Raw genomic sequence first — 23,439 nt, 5'->3', positions numbered from 1 at the left:
CAACCCCTGAAAAAAACAAAAAAATAAAAGAAGGCCAAAATTACAGTATGTAAAAAGCTAAAAATTAAAAGACAAAACATGAATATAGAAGAGGACTGCAAGTTTTGAGACCAATCTTGAGAATGCTAACCCAAAAGGTCACAGGGTATGTAAGGCTCTGTGGTCTAAACCTTAGGATCACACTCACTTAAAAAAGAAAAGAAAAGAAAAGAACAGTATGTACAGACAGAAGCATAAATACATTCCCTAATAGTTTTAATACTGAAAGGTAATTTTTAAAAATTATTATTTAAAGACACGTATGATGATAATGCCTATAATCCCAGCTACTCAGGAGGCCGAAATAGGAGGATTATTTGTGTCCAGGAGTTCGAGACAAACGTAGGCAACATAACAAGACTGTCTTTAAAAAAATAAAATCATTCTATGAAAAAACACACCTGACGTTCAATTAAGCCACTGAACATTAGTTAATTCCATCTTCTTCGATTACTTGACACTCATGGCATCAATTCATTATTTAAGTGATTTATTGGGAAGTAGTCCATTTACAGGTGCTGAAAAGCTAATTATTTCTACCACTTACAAGGAATCTACAGTCAGCAACATCAAAAGAAAGGTAAACATGGTATAATTTTATTTCCCTGAGATTCAAATTATATTTACATCACAACATTGTAATTAAATAAAGTCATGTAGTTTACCTTTGAGAGTCATGTAAAGTATAGGAAAGAAATGTATCTAGATGAACCAAGGTCCCTACTGAGCAATCGTCTTTATAATGATGATCAATAATTCTGGCCTTATTCTAATCCAGCTGAAGCATCTGATCTGTAGTGGTTCTTCCAGTAACAACAGCTAGCATTTATTTAATTAACACTTATCATCAAATTCAGTATGGATTTGATAGACAGTGGTTATTACCATGTTTCAAATGATGAAACTGAAGCTTTCATAAAATAGCCAAGATTGGATCAAGTCAATCTAATTCCAAAAGCCATGTACTTGCCATTTAGCAATACCAAAGGTAGGGATGACTTTTTTTTTACTTTTGTCTGTTTAATACCTCACATACTGAAAATACTGATTCCCCTATTTGCTCAATTAGTAAAATGAATCTTATAATAATTTTGTAATCATTTTCTCAATAAACAAAGATTAATGACCATGTAATTGTTACCCCTCTGTATGGTATTTTCACAATACAAAATAAAAAATAAAGATTAAAAGCCTACCATTTGCAAGGAAAAGTACTTAGAGATAGTATTCTCATCAAATTAATTTAGAATCAGAAATTTTTATCTGTCAGATAAAGATTACTAGGATATTTAAAAAATGGATGGTCAGCTTTCAGTGGTTCACACTTATAATCCCAGCTATTTAGGAAGCTGAAATCGGGAGGATCAAGGTTAAAAGTCAGTCTACACTGAAAGTCTGAAAGACTCCAAAATAACTAGCAAGAAGCCAGGTGATTTAAGTGCCAGTTAAACAAGCAAGCCAAGTAAACATGAAACCCTGAATTCAATTCCTAGTAACAGAAAAATACAAAGCCAAATTGGTTTTCAACATATAAAAGTTTCTTGGTATATAAAAATACAACAGTTCCAAATATGAAAAAAGAGATGAATTGTTGCAGACTATAAAAATATAAAGAATCATATAACTTGAGCAATTTTTCTTGAGTTTGAGGCCATCCTTCCCTGACTAAACTTAGTTTCCAGGTTGTGTTTCATTAGCAACTTCATTATCTCTCACAAACAACCTATTATTTAGAATATGATTTAAGAAAACTTAAATTACAAAGTAATGGTTGGTTACACTATAAAAATGTAACCACCAGTGAAGAAAAAAGAATATAATCAACATTAATTCCAGCAAGTGTTAATTTTGACAACTTGCTATAAATTGTAACTATAATGACTGAGTTCCTGATGGAATTAAATTTTTTTCTTGGTGATTGTTGCTTTTGGTTTCTTTGTGTTGGTCCTGGAGCTTAAACAGTGTCTGGGTGATCTTCCTGAGCTTTTTTTGCTACCACTTCAGCCACAGCTCCATTTTTACTTCTGGGTGGTTAACTGGAGATAAGAGTCTCACAGACTTTACTGCTCCATCTGGTTTCAGACTCTGAATAGCTAGAATTACAGGCATGAACCACCAGGACCCAGTGGAAAAAGTACTTTTTATATTCTCCTGTGTGAATTCTGAATCTTTACAAATCTGTGTGGTAGCTCAAAAGCTAAAAGCCAATGTCCTATAAGTAATGCATAATGATCCTTATATATTACCCTGCACCAGAATCAACTCCAAATGTATCAAAGACCTTGGAGTCAAAACAGATACTCTGAAAACATTACAGGAAAGAATAGGTGAAACCCTAGGTCTCCTTGGCACAGGTCGAAATTTTCTTAATAGAGACCCAGAAACACAACAAATCAAAGAAAAGTTGGACAAATGGGATTGCATGAAATTACAGAGCTTCTGCATGGCAAAGGACATAGCTAGCAAGATCAATAAAAAGCCACGGATTTGGGAGAAGATCTTCACTAGCCATATAACGGATAAGGGTCTCATATCCAAAATATACCTGGAACTCAAAAAATTAAATCCCCCAACAACAAATCCTCAAAGAAACAACTGCCCAATAAATAAGTGGGATATAAAGACTTAAAGAGAAACTTCTCTGAAGAGGAAAGAAGGATGGCCAATAGACACATGAAGAAATGTTCAACTTCCCTAGCCATAAAAGAAATACAAATCAAAATAACATTGAGATACCACCCCACCCCAGTTAGAATGGCTATAATCAAGAACTCTAATAACAACAGATGCTGGAGGAGATGTGGACAGAAGGGAACCCTACTGCGTTGTTGGTGGGAGTGTAAACTTGTTCAACCACTTTGGAAAGTAGTATGGAGGTTCCTCAAAAGACTCCACATAGAGCTCCCCTATGACCCAGCAATCCCACTTTGGGGCATTTACCCGAATGATCACAAACAAGACCATACTAAAGCTACCAGCACAACTATGTTTATTGCAGCATTATTTACCATAGCTAAGATATGGAACCAACCCAGATGCCCCTCAGTAGATGAATAGATCAAGAAAATGTGGTATATATACACAATGGAATTCTATGCCTCCACCAGAAAGAATGACATTGCCCCAATTGTTAGGAAATGGGAAGACTTGGAAAAAATTATATTAAATGAAGTAAGCCAGGCCCAAAGAAACATAGGTCCCATGGTTTCCCTTATTTGCAATAACTAGTATACGTCTGAGACAAGCAGAAATGGTCAGATAGGTTGATGTTAGGCGAAATGAACCCCAAGATAAGGACTCAAATGTTTTTTCTTTCTTGCTATTTTTTCTACCATATTTATAAGGTAATTGTATGTCCCTCTCCGACAGTATAACTCCTGTTTTCACTGTATTTGATGTTGGTATAATTTGTGGAGGGGAAGGTGGACCCATTGCAACAATGAGATGTACAAGATGTGATGTCGAAAAATGAACTTTACAACTGTGGCGCTGCAGGGGGCGGGGGAGGGATAGGAAGGGATGGTAAGGGGAAACAAAGGAGAAGGCAACAATGCTTGATAGAAATGTACTCATGACCTTGCCCATGTAATTGTAACCCCTCTGTACGTTATTTTCACAATAAAAAAAAAGTAATACATAATGTATGCATTTGTTCTCTCAGGCACAATTTCTACTACAATGTTTGTCACTGGTAATAATATTTTACATCAGAGTAAGATGTACTAAGGTATGAAAATATAAGTAGCTGTCAACTGTAAATGTAATGTCACTCTACCCTACATTAGAGAGAAGTAAGAATAGTCAACACAAGTTAGCTGAATAGAAAATAAGACTCCAAAGTTTTCTTCTACAATGACAAAATTTTGAAATTTAAATAAATGATATACATATCGTACAGATGGATTAAAGAAGGTTGTAACTTATTATCAAATAGAAAAATTAGCCATTAAATAGGCACTACACGAAAAATGGTAAACAAATGACCTGATCCAAATATTGTTTTAACCAAGATTAATCACAGAATAAAATAACATTAAAAAAAAAAACAGAATTGAAAAAGGGATTGATCTAAATTTCTTAAGCAGTAATGACAATGAAGACTGAATTTATTGCTTGAAATAGATAGTACAGTACACTGGGAAATGCCAGGAAATAGATTTAGTAAGCTCTTATCTTGTATAATGTTCTGCCTCAAGGAAAATCATCAGACTAGAGAGGTGAAACAAATCTTAGTAAGAGGATGCCAAAATCCATTATTAGAAGCAGACAGTGAAAAACCAATGGGGGTGCTGGTAGGTTAATCAACAGAAATTGTTAGAACTGATTAACTACCAGAGAAAAATAATCCTAACAATTCCCTCAAAGAGAAGAAGATCCACTCCGATTCAAGAGCTACATACAAAGGATATAATTTTTTATTTTACTCAATGAGTAAAAAAACAATGAGTGAAGTAAAATACATAAGTTAGTCAGTCTCTGCTATTATAAAATACCTGAGATAATCAGTTTATATCAAGAAAATGTTGGCCCACTGATTTAGAGGTTTCAATCGATCGTCTCCATGTGCTATTGTCAGTTTGAGCTGGAGGCAGCATTGTGGGAGCATATACAGGAGGCTTATTTACCCATGGAAACCAAAAAGCCAAGACTGAGAGATGAAGGACCTAGGTACCCACTATTCCTTCAAAGATAGGCACCCCCCCCCCAAAAAAATGACCCAATTTCTCTCCAAAACTTCTCAATAGTTCCAAAGGTTGGCAACACAGTCCTACAGGGGCACTTCAGATCCAAACATCTGGACAAAGGATGCTGTGAAGACAAAATGGTACATCAAAACTGAAAGATAAAAGTCAAGGAAAGCATGCCCAAATGTGAAGGAAATGGCTTGAGAGAAGCAAATAAGAGACAAGATAAGTGCTTCAGAATCTATTCAAATAGCAGAAGATCCAGAAAGCAACAATAAAGTTCATATAGAAAAGAAATCAATGACAAAATGATGAAGAAATTTCCCCAAAACTCAAGGACCCAAATTTTCTAGTGAAGAGCCATCAATTATCCAACACAGCAAAAGAAAACAGACTCACACCAAGATGCACCATAACAAATTGGTAGATAACTGGGAACAGAGAACATAAACTAAAACTTCTAGAGAATAAGAATAAAAACAAAAGCAAGACTCACAAGAAAACATACTCAAAACTTCAGAAGCCAGTATAACTTTGGTTTGTGTTTGTTAAGAATAGAATCCAGGTTTATTGGGGGGGGGGGGAGTAGGGGGGTAATGTGGTTCTTTTGTATTAGGGTAAGGAGTGTTTATGTTTTATTATCTTTAGATAGCTAGATAGCTGTACAAAGGGTTTAAATTCAACATGTTACTTTATGTGCATGACACCTTACCAAGGTAACTTTGCACTTTAACACTGGAAACTATGTAAGTAATAGAAGAAAGCAAACAAAATTCTAAAGTTAATGATGATTCAATTTTTTGTTTCCACCTGTGGGACTTGAACTCAGGGTGTAGGTACTATCCCTGAGTCTCTTTGAATTCAAGGCTAGTACTCTACCACTTTTGAGTCACAGTGCCATTTCTGGTCTTCTGGTGGTTAATGGGAGATAAGAGTCTCATGGACTTTCCTGCCCAGGCTGGCTTTGAACCACAATCCTCAAATCTCAGTCTCTTGAGTAACCAGGATTAAAGGCATGAGCCACAGGAGCCCAGCTTGCCTTGATATTTTTAACTATAAAATGTTTACCATACAGACTTCTCCCCTACCTCCAAAAAGAAAGGGCAATAAATCTAAATCTGAAAGGAAATTGAAGTAGGAAACTGGAATTTTAAGAGCATCCAATCTCATTATTTACAAAAGCAAGTTATAGAAAAAAATACTTTGTTATTTATATATATTAACATATTACTAACTTATAAAACTTAGGGAGTATGGTAAAATAGTTTCAGAAAGTAAAAGGTAATACATAGTTTCTGGAAAGAAAGTTTTTAAACTTCCTTTGAAAGTCCAGTTTGGAACATGCTTCAAAATAACATCTTAGAAGTGGAGAGCTAGGTGATGAAATGTACAATACTAGAGAATGACTATGTAATCACCACATGAGTTGAAAGGATGTGCACTCAGGTTTATTGTACAATACTACTCTCTTCACTTTTGAACAAGCCTGAAATTTTTCATTTAAAAAACCCTTTAAAAAGAAACTCTTGCAGGCTTCTCTATATTTTAAAACACAAGATATTTAATAAAATTATGTTTAATATATAATTATTAATGCAAAATTATGGACAAATCTACATCTTGGCAAATAAATCCAGCAACCTAAAATTCTTGTTGACTTTGGATGAACAGATGGAAATCAATGTCTAAAAAAACGCTACCATTTGCATAGCACTTCATAATGTTTTATCACGTACAGGATCTTCTAATCCTCACAACACTCTTATCAAAGATTGGTATCACCTTTGAAAGGTTATATGGAATCTTACAAGTTACTGAGTGAGATTTATTATTTGATTAAGAGGTATCAGGCTTTAGTTTGTGTTCTGTGGCTTGTTTTCTGGTTATTGTCCAGGATTTTCTCCGCCCCCCCCCCGCCCCCCACCTCCATCTCTTCCCCCCTTGGAATGGGGAGTTTAGATAGGCCACTTACAAAGCTATGTTCCATATTGTTACTATCTTAAGAAATAATAGTCTTAGGCTAAAGGAGGTATACAGATCTAAGACTTGAAATTTTCTAAGAGGTGAGCTCTAACAACCTAACACTTTTGAAGAGAAAAAATATTTCTGTTTAAAATAACCCTTCGTATACAATAATGTAAGTACACCAACCAGAGATAAAACATTTCTATCGAGCTCCTTTGTGGAAACATGCTTATAAGAGCCTAACTCTTGGAAGGCCTTGCAAAATAAAGCAATATTCAAGACACAAAAAATGGTCAACTTAATGTTTAATGAGTAAATGGCATGACAAGAATGGTTCAGGTACTTATAAATGCTAAATGTCTGGGTATGTCTTCATTGGCTTTTGAACAGTTTCAAAGAGCAGACACAAGGATTCATTAGCTCTTAGCACATATGAACCTGCTCCAAAGGCAGCCAAGAGAGTTGCCTAGCAACAGTGCATTTTGCATCTCTCATCATTCCCAAAGATGCTGCTGCTGCAGCAGCTAGGTCAAGCCTCTCATTAACAACCTGACAAAGGGCTTCTATCTCCCATTTAAAAAAAATTATTTTCATTTCCAGGTGAAGCTCAAATATCTATGTACTATTCCTACTGACAATGTATTCCCTTTGCTCTACTCCTTCTTCCCAATGCCATTTCAACCAAAATGTTTTAATGAACCCATCAAAATACCTGTAACAAAAGCACACACTGAGAAATCCAACAGAATTTATATCCCTATTCATATCGTTCTAAGAGTTCCATAGCTTTTGGACAAAAAGTAAGGAAGTTTTAGAGGAAAATATAAGATAATAAAATCAAATAATGAAAAGAGGAAAAGAGTCATCTATTTGACTTTAAAATTAACAACAAAAAAATTATTTGCAATACTATCTCTGGCTATATCTTCCTTATTCCCACAAAAAAATTTTCAACAAAATATTTTCTAACAAAAAGGTGGTAAAAACTAGAACAAATAGATCACAAGTGTATAATGAATATAATCCACTGGGAAAAAAAAAAACATGGGTTTGTATTTTAGTGACCGTATTATAAAGAATCATCTCAGATAAATATCAATTCACTGACATCTAAAAATATCTCTTAAAATGTTTACCACTCAGCATAGTTGCCATGCAGAACTAAAACATATGTTCACATCCTTAAAAGAAACAAATAAAATAGGTAGGCCTTTCACTTCTTATCTTAAAGCATATAATCCAGATTTTACCATAAACTTCTGCTGCCCTGGTGTCTAAAATTTCATGAAATCACAAATTTCCCTACAGAAGATCCTAACAGATAAATATTAAGAGTGGTATGATGAGGAACATTTAAAAGCAATTTTTAATCACAAAAAAAAAACCAAAATAATGTGGCTTTCTACCATGTGCCTCTTGTCCCCCCAACCCCCACCCCTACAACATACAAATAGCAAAGAATGAATCTTCAGGAGGTTTTCCCAGAAGGGTGTCATTTACCACTAAAATATTTCATTCCAGCAGTTGAAAGACTATAAAAGGGTGAGTGTCCTCCAGAGTCTCTAATAATGGTAATAGATCTTGGGTTACTATTCACAAGTGACCTCTCAGTCAGGCGATTTAATTTTTCCCCCTGCAGCATGGTTGGTTTCACACACAGTGTAATAACAGTTTTTGCACAACAAGACAATTCATCCGATTAGAAGGACTATATTAAGTCTTTCGTGAACAGCATGTGTCATGGCAGCTTCAGCTAGGGTTTGATTTAAGACAACTTAATGTATGCATGTATGATTCTTCATTTTTTTCTAGTGTTTCAAAAACAATTCTAAGCTGAGCACAAGTGGCTCATGCCTATAATCCTAGTCACTCAGGAGGCTGAGGTCTGAGGATTGTGATTTGAAGCCAAACTAGGTTTTGGGAAGGTTTGTGAAACCCTTATCTCCAATCAACCACCAAAAAACTGGAATGGGGGCTGGGCTCAAGTGATAGAGCTAGCCTTGAGCCATAAAGCTCAGGGAAAGATCCCAGGTCCTGAATTCAAGCCCCATAACTGGCACATCAAAGAAAGGAAGGAAGGAAGGAAGGAAGGAAGGAAGGAAGGAAGGGAGGGAGGGAGGGAGGGAGGGAGGGAGGGAGGGAGGAAGGGAGGGAGGAAGGAAGGAAGGAAGGAAGGAAGGAAGGAAGGAAGGAAGGAAGGAAGGAAGGAAGGAAGGAAGGAAGGAAGGGAGCGAGGGAGGGAGGGAGGGAGGGAGGGAGGGAGGGAGGGAGGGAGGGAGGGAAGGAGGGAGGAAGGAAGGAAGGAAGGAAGGAAGGAAGGAAGGAAGGAAGGAAGGAAGGAAGGAAGGAAGGGAGGGAGGAAGGGAGGGAGGAAGGGAGGGAAGGAGGGAAGGGGGAGGGAGGTAGGGAGGAGGGAGGGGGAGGGAGGGAGGAAGGAGGGAGGAGGGAGGGAGGAAAAAGAAAAGAAAAAGAAAAAGAACAGAGTGAGCATCCTGGTTGTTGCAATTAATTAGTGCTTCACAATATTTTAACTATTAATTTTTTTTGGGGGGGGGAGGGGGTCAGGTCATGGGGCCTGAACTCTGGGCCTGGGCGCTGCCCCTCAGCTCTTCAGCTCAAGGCTAGGCTCTACCACTTAAGCCACAGTGCCACTTCCGGCTTTTTTCTTTTTGCTTATGTGGTGCTGAGGAATCAAACCCAGGGCCTCATGCATGCAAGGCAAGCGCTCTACCACTGAGCTGCCTTCCCAGCCCCTAACAATTAATTTTAACAACAACATTTTAACATAATTTTAACAATAACATTTTAACATAATTTTAACATAACATTACTGAGAAAAGCTTTAACCAGATTGAGACCTCCATTTGTATACCTCAGCAAAACATTAAAAAAACAACTTTATTTAGATACAAAAGGGGGAGGTTAAGAGTTGTAGTAGCTCTCACACATCTAAGTTTATTCCTGCTGCATTACAGGTTTCTGCCTCAAAACTCATTTTGGCATATCAAGGTCTTCACCAAAAACTCCTCTTTCTAACATCCTGTTACACAACTCTTCCCGATATCTGCTTATACCAGTACTATAGAGAAATTCATACATCCTGGCTGACTGTAAGTCTCTTTAGGATATAGATTCTAAATAGATGCATCTACTTCTCCTGTTATATATCCAACTTAATGTAGTATAACTTGTTCTCCCACTGTGCACTGTCACATAACAATATCTTTGTATATGCTCTTCTTTTTGCCTAGAATGTTTTCTCTTTCCCCTACTTCAGAGAAACTTGCGAGCCTTTTCATCTAGGGTGCAGAAGTATGTATATAATTCCACAATGACAATTACCATCTTGCACTAATGAGACATGTTTAATGCCTCTATCAATCCATCATTCCTAAAGGCAAAGACACTATTCTTTCATCTTGGTGTTATCAGCACTCACCACACAGGAAGATTGCAATAAACCTATTTTGGATGATTGATAATTTTTAAATAATAAATAATTAGACTAATAAAAACAAGGTATCTGAAGTATTTCAAGCTGAATAATTTCATGATAACTGCACTTAATACAGATCAACTAGCACCTCTGCTATTAAAAAAATAAATATAATTTGACAGTAAGTACACACAAACAGAGCAAAATTTGGCTAGTATAATTATCATTGATAATAATTCTGACTGCTAGAAATAATGAAGGTAGGCAAGACTGAATTAAAGAAAAAATGAAAAAGAAATAAAAATTGATTGCTTTCATCCATATACTGTAACAAACTAATTAGCCAAGTGTTTCCATGTACCAGTCGCTCTTGATGTTTAACAAATAGATAATTTGATCACTTTAAATTGGCATATTCATTGCACTAATATAATATAAATGAGCAAATCTAAACTGCCTAAAAATAGCATCCTCAATACCCGTTTATGTTTTAACTCAGCCTACATCAAATTATCCCATACCTTAAATTAATAGGATTTCATTTAATAAGATTTTGCTGTAATCTTACCTAACCTAAACCTGTCCCTGGACTCCATAATGTTCCATTGGTTAGAATATATGTGAAATTATGGAAAAATAGTTTGGGGATCTAGGACAAGAGGTAGATAGATCTACTATATTTATATGTTGATTCAATCAGCCAACAAAACAGAAGGACTGTTCAAGGTTAGTGGAAGGCAAAAGCGAGTAAGAAATGGTTTCCCTTGAGGAATTCCTTTCATGAATTCTAAGCTAATTTTATCTGCTAATAATTCCTTTTAAAGATAACTTGCATTCAAGATAATACATAGGACACTCCGAATACTAATTTTTCCTTAGTTATCTCATTCAGTTTAAACACTATTTGAATTCCAGTTTCAGATACTTCATATGTTTGTGTTCTTTAGAGACAGAAGGAAAAAAAAACAAATCCTCTTAAATGCATCATCAATTCATTCTCACAAGAATGGTAGTAAGCAAGGACAGCTGGACTTGTGGTCTCCAAACGCCCAACCAATAAACTGTAAGTCTGCCATACATAAATCATTCTGTGTCACTTCTTAGCTTACCTACATGTCTGGATTCACTTAGCTGTAACTATATCTACCCATTTTAAGCAAATTGACTTCAGAATGCCCAATTTCTTCACATTACATATTTGGAATTTTTTCCAGTTAATTATACTGTCTTCCAAAAAGTACTCAAAATTGTCACAGGTAAGTTGAAGCCCAGTGGATTCAACAGCCAAAGGGCCAGTACGAGTCTCAAGACATAGGGGTAAAGGAACTAACACAGCTCTCCAACTTTAAGAATTCTGGAGTTGAACTCTCCCCCCAAATGATGTCCCATTATCTCAACTACAGCTGCACAATAATAAGTACAATTGTAACTATGTACTGCTGGCTTTGATCACCACCACCAACAACAACAAAAAAATTAAACCTGAAATACTAGAGAAAAGTGCTATTAGTAAAACTATGGTTTAAAAGAATTACTCCAGGGCTGGGAAGGTGGCTCAGTGGTAGAGCGCTTGCCTTGCATGCCTGAGGCCCTGGGTTTGATTCCTCAGCACCACATAAGAAAAAAGAAAAAAGCCGGAAGTGGCATTGTGGCTCAAGTGGTAGAGCGCTAGCCTTGAGCTGAAGAACTGAGGGACAGCACCCAGACCCAGAGTTCAGGCCCCACGACCGGACCCAAAAATAAATAAATAAATAAATAAAAGAATTCCTCCAGAACCTTCAGAAATGTATTACACTGTTGTCTTAGCAGTGAAACTCAAAGATAATTCATATAAATATCATGTGAAATAAAAAAGAACATTTAAAGCCAGGCACTGGTGGTTCATGCTTGTAATCCTAGCTACCCAAGAGACTGAGATCTGAGGATCACAATTTGAAGCCAGTCCAGGCAGACAAAACTGTGAGGCTTTTAATTTTGAGTTAGCCAGCAAAAAGCCAGACCTGGAGGTGTGGCTCAAATGGTAGAGTGCTAGCTTTGTGTGAAAAGGCCAAGCAAGGAAAGATCCTGAATACAAGAGCCACCAGTACTGTCCCTACACACACACACACACACACACACACACACACACACACACACACACACACACACACACACACACACACACACACACACACACACACACACACACACACACACACACACACACACACACACACACACACACACACAAATTGTGATTGAAATGGACAATATGCATCCTATTTCAAAGAATGTGTACTTATCCAGCAAGACTCACTCATAAAATAAAGTCTTATCATGTCCCCTTCTGGGTTTGAACAACAACCTCTTTTCTGCATTGTAACCCTTAGCAAAGGGTTTACAGCCCACCTTCTCTATGCATTGTTAGTACCTCCATGACTGTCTTCCCATCCCAACTTCCAATGAATATGTGTGTTTTCCAAAAAGGAACTTTATGACTACTCATCTAATAAGTGATTTCTTCATGTTTTTTCAAGATCCTATACTGATTATATATTTTGTCAAACCTTTCAAATGTTTTAACCCTAACAAGATATAATTTCTCAACATTTCATAAACATTGTTTTTCAAAACAAAGAGTCAAAACTCTTTTTATTTAGTAAAGCTTACTTTAATTTTGTTTCCTTATCATCTAATAACTTTTGACCATTCATTGGTGATCATCTCAAATAACATGATTTTGTCATTGATTATGTAGTCCTTCCCATTCTCTTTCTTTTGAGCTTTAACCAGAAGAAAGCCTTGGACCTAACTGTTGGAAGCACGCAAACTTCCCTCTTCTGAGGGCGATAATGGGCCCATCTTCATCAAGTTCTACCCTATCCTGTAGATATGTAGATCCATCAAAATTAACTTGGCCGAGTATTAATACCACAAAATGGCAGAAAACTGATGCAACAAAGCTTCCCTAGGATGAACTGTTGCTTTCATTTGTACATTAGGAAAACATAAAACCATTTAAATGTCATTAAAAATATCTATTCTACACACATCATTGTGGAGAATGTAAAGAAGCAACAAACATACTGCCACAGGATGAGGTAAGTGCAAGCTGACATTGGATTTTGGTGTGTGTTTTCCTTTATGTAACTGCTTCAAGCTGGCAAGCTCATCCAAATTTTCTCAAGCCATAATCGATGCTATGACTACCAGGGAATAGTAGTGCAGCACTTCTTAACGCTAAAGGTCTTTATTAAAAGTACTGTACATTCTGGCTTCTTTTTGCTGGTGCAAAGAACACACTAAGCAGAATAACTTCAGGGGGTAGCAATTCATAGAACACAGTCACAATGGAACAGAGTGCAAAGTATCCAAAGGCTCTTTGTGCAAGTTCTTTTATAGAATATAGTTTCTTCTTTTCTCACAGCAGTAACTTACAGACCATTAAATTTCACACATTTCCTATTCATTTTCCATGTTAAAAAAAAATGGTGTGTGACCCCAAGTAGAACTATCACAGGATTCTGCCCTGAAAGTCAACTTTTACTATTTGAGAATATATAACTTTAAAAAGACAAGAAAGTCACGGGCCATGAACCTAGCCACATAAGTGATTTCAAATGACTCAAATATGTGTTTACTTTTACAAATGGGCAAAATAAGCCCTGAAAACATAAAATAGAATTGACAAAGATTGCAATTGTTCCCATTAAACAAAACAAACATTTGGCTAGACTTAACAACCAAACTGCAAAAGGGAAATAAAAGAACTCAAAGTTGTAAAATCAAATACTAAAAAAAAGAGAAAATAAGCAAACATGACTACCACCACTACCAAACACAAGAAAGGTAAACAAGTACCAAGTGCATAAAAGAAGTATTGAGTTTCACAAAAATCACATTGTTAAATTTATCAATGGGAGTAGCGCTTAAGGACGGATGTAACTTGTAGTTACCTAAAGGTAAATTTATAAGCTTTTTACTGCCTGATCTAACTTATGTAGAATCTAAGAAGAGAATAGTCTAATAGAAATTTAAAATAAAATGATGTTACTAAAGTATAGGAAAGAGAGCTAGGGGTAAGCTTAGCAGTAGGGGCTAAGTTACTGTTAGATCCCAACAGAGTAATTACACATAATTATGTACTGTATATGATATACAGCTAGAAGAAAGGATTTGAAGATTTTCACCATAAAGAAGTGATAAACATTTGAGGAAACAAAAATTTTAACTGCTTTAAGCATTATATATATATATATATATATATATATTATATATATATATATATTAAAATGCTTCATGGTACCCCACTCACATGTCTAATTCTTATGTTTCATGTGCCAATTAAAAACAAATTTAAAAAATTATAAACTTTGTTCCTTGATATATTACATTGTATAAATCAATAAAAAAGAAATTGATATGCATAGTATTGAAGTTATTTCACTGAAAATGACCAAAAAACCTTCTCAATTTACCTAAAAATTAGTAATATCAGTGGTTAATGCTCAGTTTAGATATTCCTCTTAAGGAATCATCCTAAACTCTTTCAACATGAATCTAGTGACAATGATAGTGTAGAGCTCTAGCACTTTAATTTTACCCCACTCCCATTCCACTCAGGATGGCAAATTATAAGGCTTTATTATCCTATCATAATGGTTTCTCCAATGTGGACACATGACCCATGCAAAGCCAATCTGAGTGTCCCTACTATTCTGTTATTTTTTGACTGGGAAGATTAGGTTGTAAGGCTTTGGATTTGCAGCTAATTCACAGAGGGAAAAAAAAAAAAAAAAAAACTGCCTTCAACACCCTAATGGATCCTCTTTTAGATAGGCTCCAAGCATTATCTTTTCAATAATTATCCTATATAGATTACCCTATAAGGTATCAACACAGAAGAAAAACATTGTATAAATGGGGTAATTATAAAAAGTTGAAAGGAGAAAGTAGAAAGAAAGTTGAAATGACTCATATTATATGTATACTGCACATTAAATGAACACCAACCTCAAAAATCAGGAGGTATGGCCAAAATGTAAAGTTTTTGAGTGATATCAGCAGTTGGTTACTAGACAAAAAGGAATGGTCATGACAAGTTGGAGGTAAACAAGAATTCCAATAAATTAACTTTTTTTTAATTATTAGAAGATTGAACCCAGGGCCTCACATCTTCTCTGCAAGTACTCTACCACTTGAGGCCTACCACCACATTTTTTTCCTCTAGGAATACATGATTTCCCATTAACTGGGGACATACCATTCTTTCCTATTCTTGAAAAGAAGCATAAGCACTGATACTGATAAACAAGATCATAAAGCTGCTATGCCATTTGGTTAGGAAACTCCCTTCACACAAAAAAAGTGTATTCTAGAGATTATATTCAATAAGAGGGGGGAGATCCACAGACTATGATATCAAACATATAGTTTAAAAGGCAAAGACAAAAGTCTTAGTGTTGGGCCTGCTAACTTATTATACTCAAGTTCTGTATAGACAGGAAGAAAGATCATTTCCCTCTCACGCAGATCAGAGTTATACATAGCAAGGGCCCAAAATTCATAAATGACAAAACCAAAAAAAGAGAACAAAATTTGAAGAAGTTAGTGACTATTTCCATACGCAGATTTATCCTGAGTTGGTTAATCTAGATCTACCTTAAATGATCAGTATTAGAGTTAAGAGGTACACATCTTGAACAGGGTACAAGAGTTAGCAAAAGCATGACAAATTAGTAAATCCCCCCAAAATGGAAGAATCAAAATAGCACCAATGCATGTTTCATTGCAAAGTAAACAAATCTTTCCATTGTTTAGTACATATACATCAACTTAGAATAAGAAAAAAGAACAAATTGAGAAGATGATAGCAAAATAATAATAATAATAATAATAATAATAATAATAATAATAATAATAATAATAATAATACAGAAAAGAAAAAAAATTACATTAAAACTTAAAACCCTAATGTAGGGGCTGGGAAGGTGGTTCAATGGTAGAGCGCTTGCCTTGCATGCATGAGGCCCTAGGTTCAATTCCTCAGCACCACATAAGCAAAAAGAAAAAAAGCTGGAAGTGGCGCTGTGGCTCAAGTGGTAGAGCGCTAGCCTTGAGCTAAAGAGCTGAGGGATAGCACCCAAGCCCAGAGTTCAGGCCCCACAACCGGACCCAAAAAAAAAAATTAAAAAAAAAAAACTTGATGCATTAGAAAGAATGATTTTTAATTTCAACAATTATTCTTTCTTCCCATTCTCCATTAATGTTCCATTGTTCTCTTTTGTTACCTGAGAAGAATCTGTTTGGGCTAATTGTGTGGTGAGTTTTAGTATTTGGTGAAGATTCTGTCCTTTATCTTCAACCAGGAGGTAAGTCAGCAGAAGGAAAACATGCACAGGGATGGCTGAAGTGATGGGCAGCAGGGACTCCACAGAAGCCAGCCAGTCCCTTGCTGCAGATTCTTCTCTCATTACTTCAAGAATCCTCCAGGCAGTGAATACAGAGTTATGTATACTGGTAATAGGGAAGGCAAGCCTGCAGGAAAGCTGAAAAAAATATATACAAAAAGGTATGAATAAATAAGGGGGATGTATTTGTCAGAAATATATTTCTGACTTTTTTTTTTTTTTAGTATTTCATCGTTAGAAATCATTCCAACAAAATGAATACAAACTTTGAATTCCTGCCAAACAGAGCTCTTTGCCCACATTTGGGGCAATAGGATCACACACAGAGAAAAAGAATTGTCAGATGGAGCTCTAGAACAGTTTATCATTAAGTTTTCCTCATATTTACCATTCATTCCCAATTAAGACCTAAAAAAAATGTATCAATATACAACATCCTGAGGCAACAGCATTTGGGAAAACATAGTCTCATTTAAAAAGTAAAATTCAACAAGAAGATAATAATTCAATGAGGAGATTAAAAAGGCACTGCATTTGCTCAGCTCTGGGCCTTAGAAGAGGGAACCCAGGGCATATGGCAGACTTGGACAGAGGACAATTCACACTTGTAACAGACAGTATGTTGATAGGTACAGCATTTGGTTCCACTGGAGCCTAGGAATTCATTCGTAACTGCAAATAACTTCTGTAATAAAGTGTAGCCTGGGGGCTGGGAAGGTGGCTCAGTGGTAGAGCGCTTGCCTTGCATGCTTGAGGCCCTGGGTTCGATTCCTCAGCACCACATAAGCAAAAAGAAAAAAAGCCGGAAGTGGCGCTGTGGCTCAAGTGGTAGAGCGCTAGCCTTGAGCTAAAGAGCTGAGGGACAGCGCCCAGGCCCAGAGTTCAGGCCCCACGACCGGACCCAAAAAATAAATAAATAAATAAAATAAAATAAAGTGTAGCCTGAACACGCTAATTTGAAATATTAGAAAAGATGCTGTGTTTCAGTGAATCTGAGAAATGGCTCCTCATAGAAGTGAAGTAGTACAGTCAAGGCCATAACCTTCTCTCTGGCCTGTGTGGTACTATGTACAAACATGGCTCAAGAGAAGCATTAAAGAAGCACCAGACACTCACACCTGCTAATGAAGTAATTCAAATAATGTGATGAGACAAACTAGAAATATCTAAATTGTGACTGTTTCACTGTTGTAGGATGAATCATTTGAACAAAATAACAATTAAAAGAATGGGAAATAAATTAATTTTCATTTTTTAAATGTTTAATGAAAGATGTATACCATAAAATGAACTTTTTAAGGGCTTTCTATTCTGCTGATTTGATTACTTTATAGAGTTTTGAAACTAATATCAATGCCAAACACTACAACACTTTTATGCAAGGCCCATAACCCTTGATAGTCATTCTTTACTTTCCCTCACACCTCTGTAAGTGGAAACTAATAATAGACTTTATATTTCTATTCTAGCTATTTTATATAACAGTAACCATGTAATTTGTGGCTTTTGGTGACTGGATACTTTCACTGAACATGTTCTCAAGCTTCAACCAAGTCATGGTTTGTGTCAGTACATATTCCTTTTTATTGCCAAATATTATTCCACTGTATAGATACCCCATATTGTTCTCTATTCACCAACTGATAAATATATGGGTTTGTTTCCATTTTTTGGCTATCATGAAAAACTTTTGTATGCATTCCTATAGAGATTTTTGTGAGGATATAAGTGCTCAGTTCTTTTGACCATAAGCTTAGAGTAAATATAAAAACTAACTGAACATGCAATGCCACTCTAAATTCAAATAAGGAAATCAGTCTGCATTGGTATGAAAAGATCCTCCACATGAAAATACAAGATTCAGAAGTATGTGTGGAATGACACATACTTGAGAAAAGAATTGCATATTTATATCACTTATATAGTCAAAGAAAAGTACACAGACAAATGCAGAAGAAAGGATTCAGCTCTAACCATTACCTTCCATTTAGGAAAGTGAGAATTCACTGGAATCAAGAGCAGAAAGAAAGCTTTGTGTCATACTTCATTTTATACTTTCTGAACCCTGTGAACTTATTGCTACCTATATTATAAATTTTAAGCATATTATAAATTTTAAACATATAAATTTTGAAATTAAGCCAGCAGCTCCCAGATACTCAGGAGGCTGAGATCTGAGGATCACAGTTTGAAGCCAGGTGAAGCAGGAAAGTCCATAAGACTCTTATCTCTAACTAACCAACAGAAAACTGGAAGTGGTGCTGTGGCTCAAAGTGGTAGAGTGCTAGCCTTGAGTGCAAAAGTGCCCAGGCCCTGAGTTCAAACCCCAGAGCTGACAAAAAAACTAACAAACAACTTTAACTGTTTTAAAGCAGTTAATGTAATCCTAGCACTTAGAGGTAGAGACATAAAGATCTAGACTTTGAGGACAGCCAAAACAACATAAGGAGTACAAGGCTAGCCTGAGCTACAAAGTGAATGCCTGCCTCACAAAAACCAAAATCTGATTAGCTGAGTAATAGGGAATTTGCTTAGCATGCTCAACGTACTTAGTTCCATCCCCAGCACCAAAAAAATTAATACCATAGTTTATATCTTTCCAAAAAAAATGCCTTTCACCCCAAAAAGATGAAATGTATTGATGATTAGGGACAAGTTCTTTAGACTAATGGCAAGCAATACTGGACCTGAGACTTATCAAACCAGGATTTCAGCATGGTTACCCCAGCCACTAGCTATTATGCAATCATTCTAAATTTTGCTTTTCTCATTGGTAAAGACCAAACAATGACTAACTTACTGCCAAAGGTGCTGAGGTATGCATGAGACAATATCTAGACAGTATCAATATCAAAAAGTTGAGGGAAATATTATCCCTGTCATCTTTGGGGGGAAAAAAATAAAACCAGTGATTATATAGAAGGTAACCGGAAATGGCCATGAGTAATAAGCCGAGTACAGAGTAGTAACATTACAGAAACATGAAAGAGTAAGCAATAAAAGAGAAAAGCAATCCCACTTTACTTGAGAATTATGACCAATATTAGGTTTTGGTTTTTTTATTTTTTTTATTTGTTTGCCTAAAGTTTTAGCAACATCAGAAAGTCACAATGTTAAATAAGATGTCACAGAATAGTCTCCCTGTCCTATGATATGACAGCTGCCCCTGGCATGGTCCCAGGGCAAAGGGGCTTGCACCAACAACTGGATCCTGGTCCGAACATGAGGAAGGACTTATACAAAGGGTAACAGGTTCTGCCTTCCAAAGGAGAAGTTGGTATTTAGTAATTTTAAAAAAAAAGGTTAGGATTAGGTGAATTTCAGGTCAAAAGAGAGACAGAGACAGAGACAGACAGAGAGAGAAAAACCATAGACTATCATATTGAAATAAATGTTATAAAACATCTTCACAGATGTAAAAGGATTGAGAAATATTACTTTTAAAAGTTTAGCTTACTAAAAATGATCAAACATGTTGTGTTAATCCTAAAACAGATACGTGTTCATCCTTAGTAGCCTAAAGAGGTTTGAAAAAGAAATTGTGAATACAAGTGAGAAATATAGTTGCCTTCTTTAATGGTAAAGATGTATTTATAATACTGACTATAACCATTTGCCCAAAGTAGAGACAAAGATATGAAAACTCAAACTTGAAAATCGTTAAAAGTAGGACTGCTATTTTTTAAACTTATATTAATCACTCACCAAACAGAAAAGCATAATAGCTCTGTACTTCTATGAAAAATCTAGATGAAAATTGAGAAATTTGAGAGTGGTTGGTTATCACAAAAAGATAACCCACTCCATCCTGTCCCATATCATTCAGAATATTATAATAAAACCACAAGATCTGGGGAAAACTAGTTTTTTTCCAAATTGATCATTTTATTTAAATGTATGCTAACTTCTGCTAAATTTGGCACAATGATAATAATAAGCTGAGGATGGAGACGTCAGGAAGACAGGAAGAAAGAAGGAGAAAGGAAGAAAAAAGGAAGGAAGGAAGGAAGGAAGGAGGTAAGGAGGGAAAGAAGGAAGGAAGGAAGGAAAAAAAGGAAGGGGAAAGAGAGAGGAGGGAGGGAGGGAAGAAAAGAAAGAAAAGAGGGGAAAAAAGACCACCTATTTTATTATTATAAAAAACATTAGTTGGGGCTTGGAAGGTGGCTCAGTGGTAGAGTGCTTGTCTTGCATGCATGAGGCCCTGGGTTTTATTCCTTAGCACCACATAAGAAGAAAAAGCCAGAAGTAGCACTGTGGCTCAAGTGGTAGAGTGCTAGCCTTGAGCTGAAGAGCTAAGGGACATCACCCAGGCCCTGAGTTAAGACTCCAAGACTAACAAAAAAAATTAGTTGATCTACATAAATCCTGGTATCTGCACATGCTCAGTAAATTTTGACTTTACCCTTTGCCTCTAAGTGGGACAATAACAATTCATTTCAAATTTTCTGAGTTTCAAAAAGACAAATAGTCAAGATATTTTCTGTTTCCTAAAACCTATTTAATAGTAATTTATTACAAGGGACTCCAAAGTACCATATTCAATTTAAATACACACACACACACACACACACACACACACACACACACACATACACACACATACACACACACACACACAAATAAATGATGAATGAATGAATGTACAGGCACATTGTAGACCTTGCTTAGGTCAAATGAAATTTGCCCTTCTATGCAATGCAGGAATCTAGTTTTAAGTCTGCTTTCCCACTTCATCTCAGCCATCTACTTTCATCGGTTATATGGACTGGGCCAATTCGTGTATTACCCTTCTTTGGCTATCTGTCCTGTCAAATTTTCTTTGCCCTTTGGTGCAATGCTACACCTTGTCAATAGAGGGCACAGAAGAGATACAGCAAGGCATGGCACAGCAGAGAAAGAGTTCTCTTCAATTTCCTGGTATTTATTGGGTTTCTGTTACCATGGTTGCCAGAAGCATACAGGAAGACCCCAAAACATAACTTCCTGAGAAAAACTCTGGCCTGCAACACCTCCAACAAACTCCATCATCCAGAAAGCTGTACTGAATCTCAGCTTTAAATTGAACTCTAATAAATTCCTTCTTTGGGGCGTCTCTGTCAGTCATAGAAGTAGCAACTGCCCCCTCCACTTACTATTATAAAATTCCTTAGAAACTCTTCTCAGCTTTCTCTTGGTAGTCATTAACTATCTGTATTACATTTTCGTTGTTCAAATTCCTCTTTCCTGTTAGGAGTCTAATACATACTACTGTAATTTTTAACCCCAATATCCTCTTTAGAGTTGAAAGAACATGATTTTTCAAGAAGTTCATAAATTTATAACTAGAATTTAATTACTTTTACCTAAAACAATAGTTTTAAATATCTTATTTAATAGCCAAATACAAGGAAGTGGCACTGTAGCTCAAATGGTAGAGCGCTAGCCTTGAGCTGAAGAGCTGAGGGACAGCATTCAGGCCCAGAGTTCAAGCCCTTCCACTAACCAAAAAAAAAAAAAAAAGCCAAATACAAAAGGATCTTATTTTCTATAGCCTAGGGAAAAAGGCATTCTAGGAATATATTAATGTTTGATTTTGAAGAGATGAATGTCAAGTTTGATCTTACATCCTTTTTAATTTAGCAAGTGGAAGAAGTTAATATAGTTTTTTGTTTTAATTTCTTAGTTATCAGCTCTTCAGAAAAGGAGAGGCAGTTACTGTACTGAACTGCCTTGTAAAGGTCAATGAGCCTTGTTTTCAACTGGTTTAGGTTTAAATCAAAGGCTGTTAAGTCAAGCTCACCAATCAAAAAGTAATAATAAAACAACAAAAATTATGACTTTTATACAGAAGTTTTTCTTTAACTGATTTAAGATGGTAAAATGACCCATTCTTTTTGGAGACACACATTCCTCACTGAGATATTGAGAATGTCTACCATCTGATAAACAATGGGGACTGTGGACATAAAGATAAATAAGCTAGCATGTATCTCTTTCCTTAAGTATGTGGTGAAAAGAATATTCAGTTTGGCAACTACTTAAAATATTTTCAATTAAAGTTTGTCTCTCCTCTATCAGCTGAAAAAGATAAAGCAGAAACATTTAGGACAGAAAAATACAACAAGTTCAACAACTGTTGCAATTTAAATGTTAACAATTTAAATTGCTGCCATTTCTAAAGGCCTCAGGGAGAAGAAGAAGGAAAAAAAGAGCCAAGTAGTGAGCTCATAATAGAGTTGGAAGTACAAACATGAAACCCCTCTAAATTAACACACAGCATTTTCCACATTAGTTAAATGCAAAAAAAAAATGCTGGACACAAAGAGACAGCAATGAATTCTGACTCAGGGAGGCTGAGAACATTTGGCTGAGTCTTGAAAAGTAGGCAGTTCATGTGGAGGACATGAAAGAGCAACTATTGCAAATGTAAAGATTCAGGAAGAGATTTGGATAGCATGGGGCATGTTGAATTGATAGGTGTGTTTGGAATATAAAGCCCTAAGCAGGTGCAGGGGGGAAAAAGCCAGCAGTTAACAAAAAAAAAAAGGCTTAAATTGTTAAAATGGGTGATCATATATCTCCTCAAAGCCTCAATAAAGCAGCACAGGATCACACTGAAGATGCTTATAATCCTTCCAGCTGCTTAGGACAGTCCAATTATTAGTATTGATGAATAAAATTCACACACACCTGAGCAAATAGTAAACCAAGTCTTTAAGTATTAGGGTAATCCTCAGTAATAATACTTGTGATTTAAAGGAACTCTTAATGTACACCTGCCCTGGCCCCATTCCCATTCAGGAGCATTTGCCTATCATTCTATATGGGCAAACTAAGAGGTAAAGTTTCAAAAAAAAAAAAAAAACTATTGAAACCCCTGGACATATTTTGTTCAGCTCAATTAGGTCTGACAGAACTTTTTCTCCAAATACAAATCAATTGTTTA

General features: G+C 35.9%; 1 protein-coding gene across 1 annotated transcript in view; it reads right to left on the bottom strand.

Annotated features, from left to right (window-relative positions):
• Focad (focadhesin) overlaps nucleotides 1–23,439 on the bottom strand; it is a 279,696-nt gene that overhangs the window by 159,559 nt on the left and 96,698 nt on the right. Inside the window, exon 11 of the mRNA XM_070007985.1 lies at nucleotides 16,395–16,652. Coding sequence (XP_069864086.1) covers nucleotides 16,395–16,652 — 258 coding nt within the window. The remainder of the gene's footprint in view (nucleotides 1–16,394; nucleotides 16,653–23,439) is intronic.

This window comes from Dipodomys merriami, unplaced genomic scaffold, assembly GCF_024711535.1.
Source record: "Dipodomys merriami isolate MVZ:Mamm:240054 unplaced genomic scaffold, mDipMer1.0.p SCAF_11, whole genome shotgun sequence".
Classification (NCBI taxonomy): Eukaryota; Metazoa; Chordata; class Mammalia; order Rodentia; family Heteromyidae; genus Dipodomys; species Dipodomys merriami.
The sequence above is the reverse complement of the archived record's forward strand: the minus strand, read 5'-3'. Positions and strand labels throughout refer to the sequence as shown.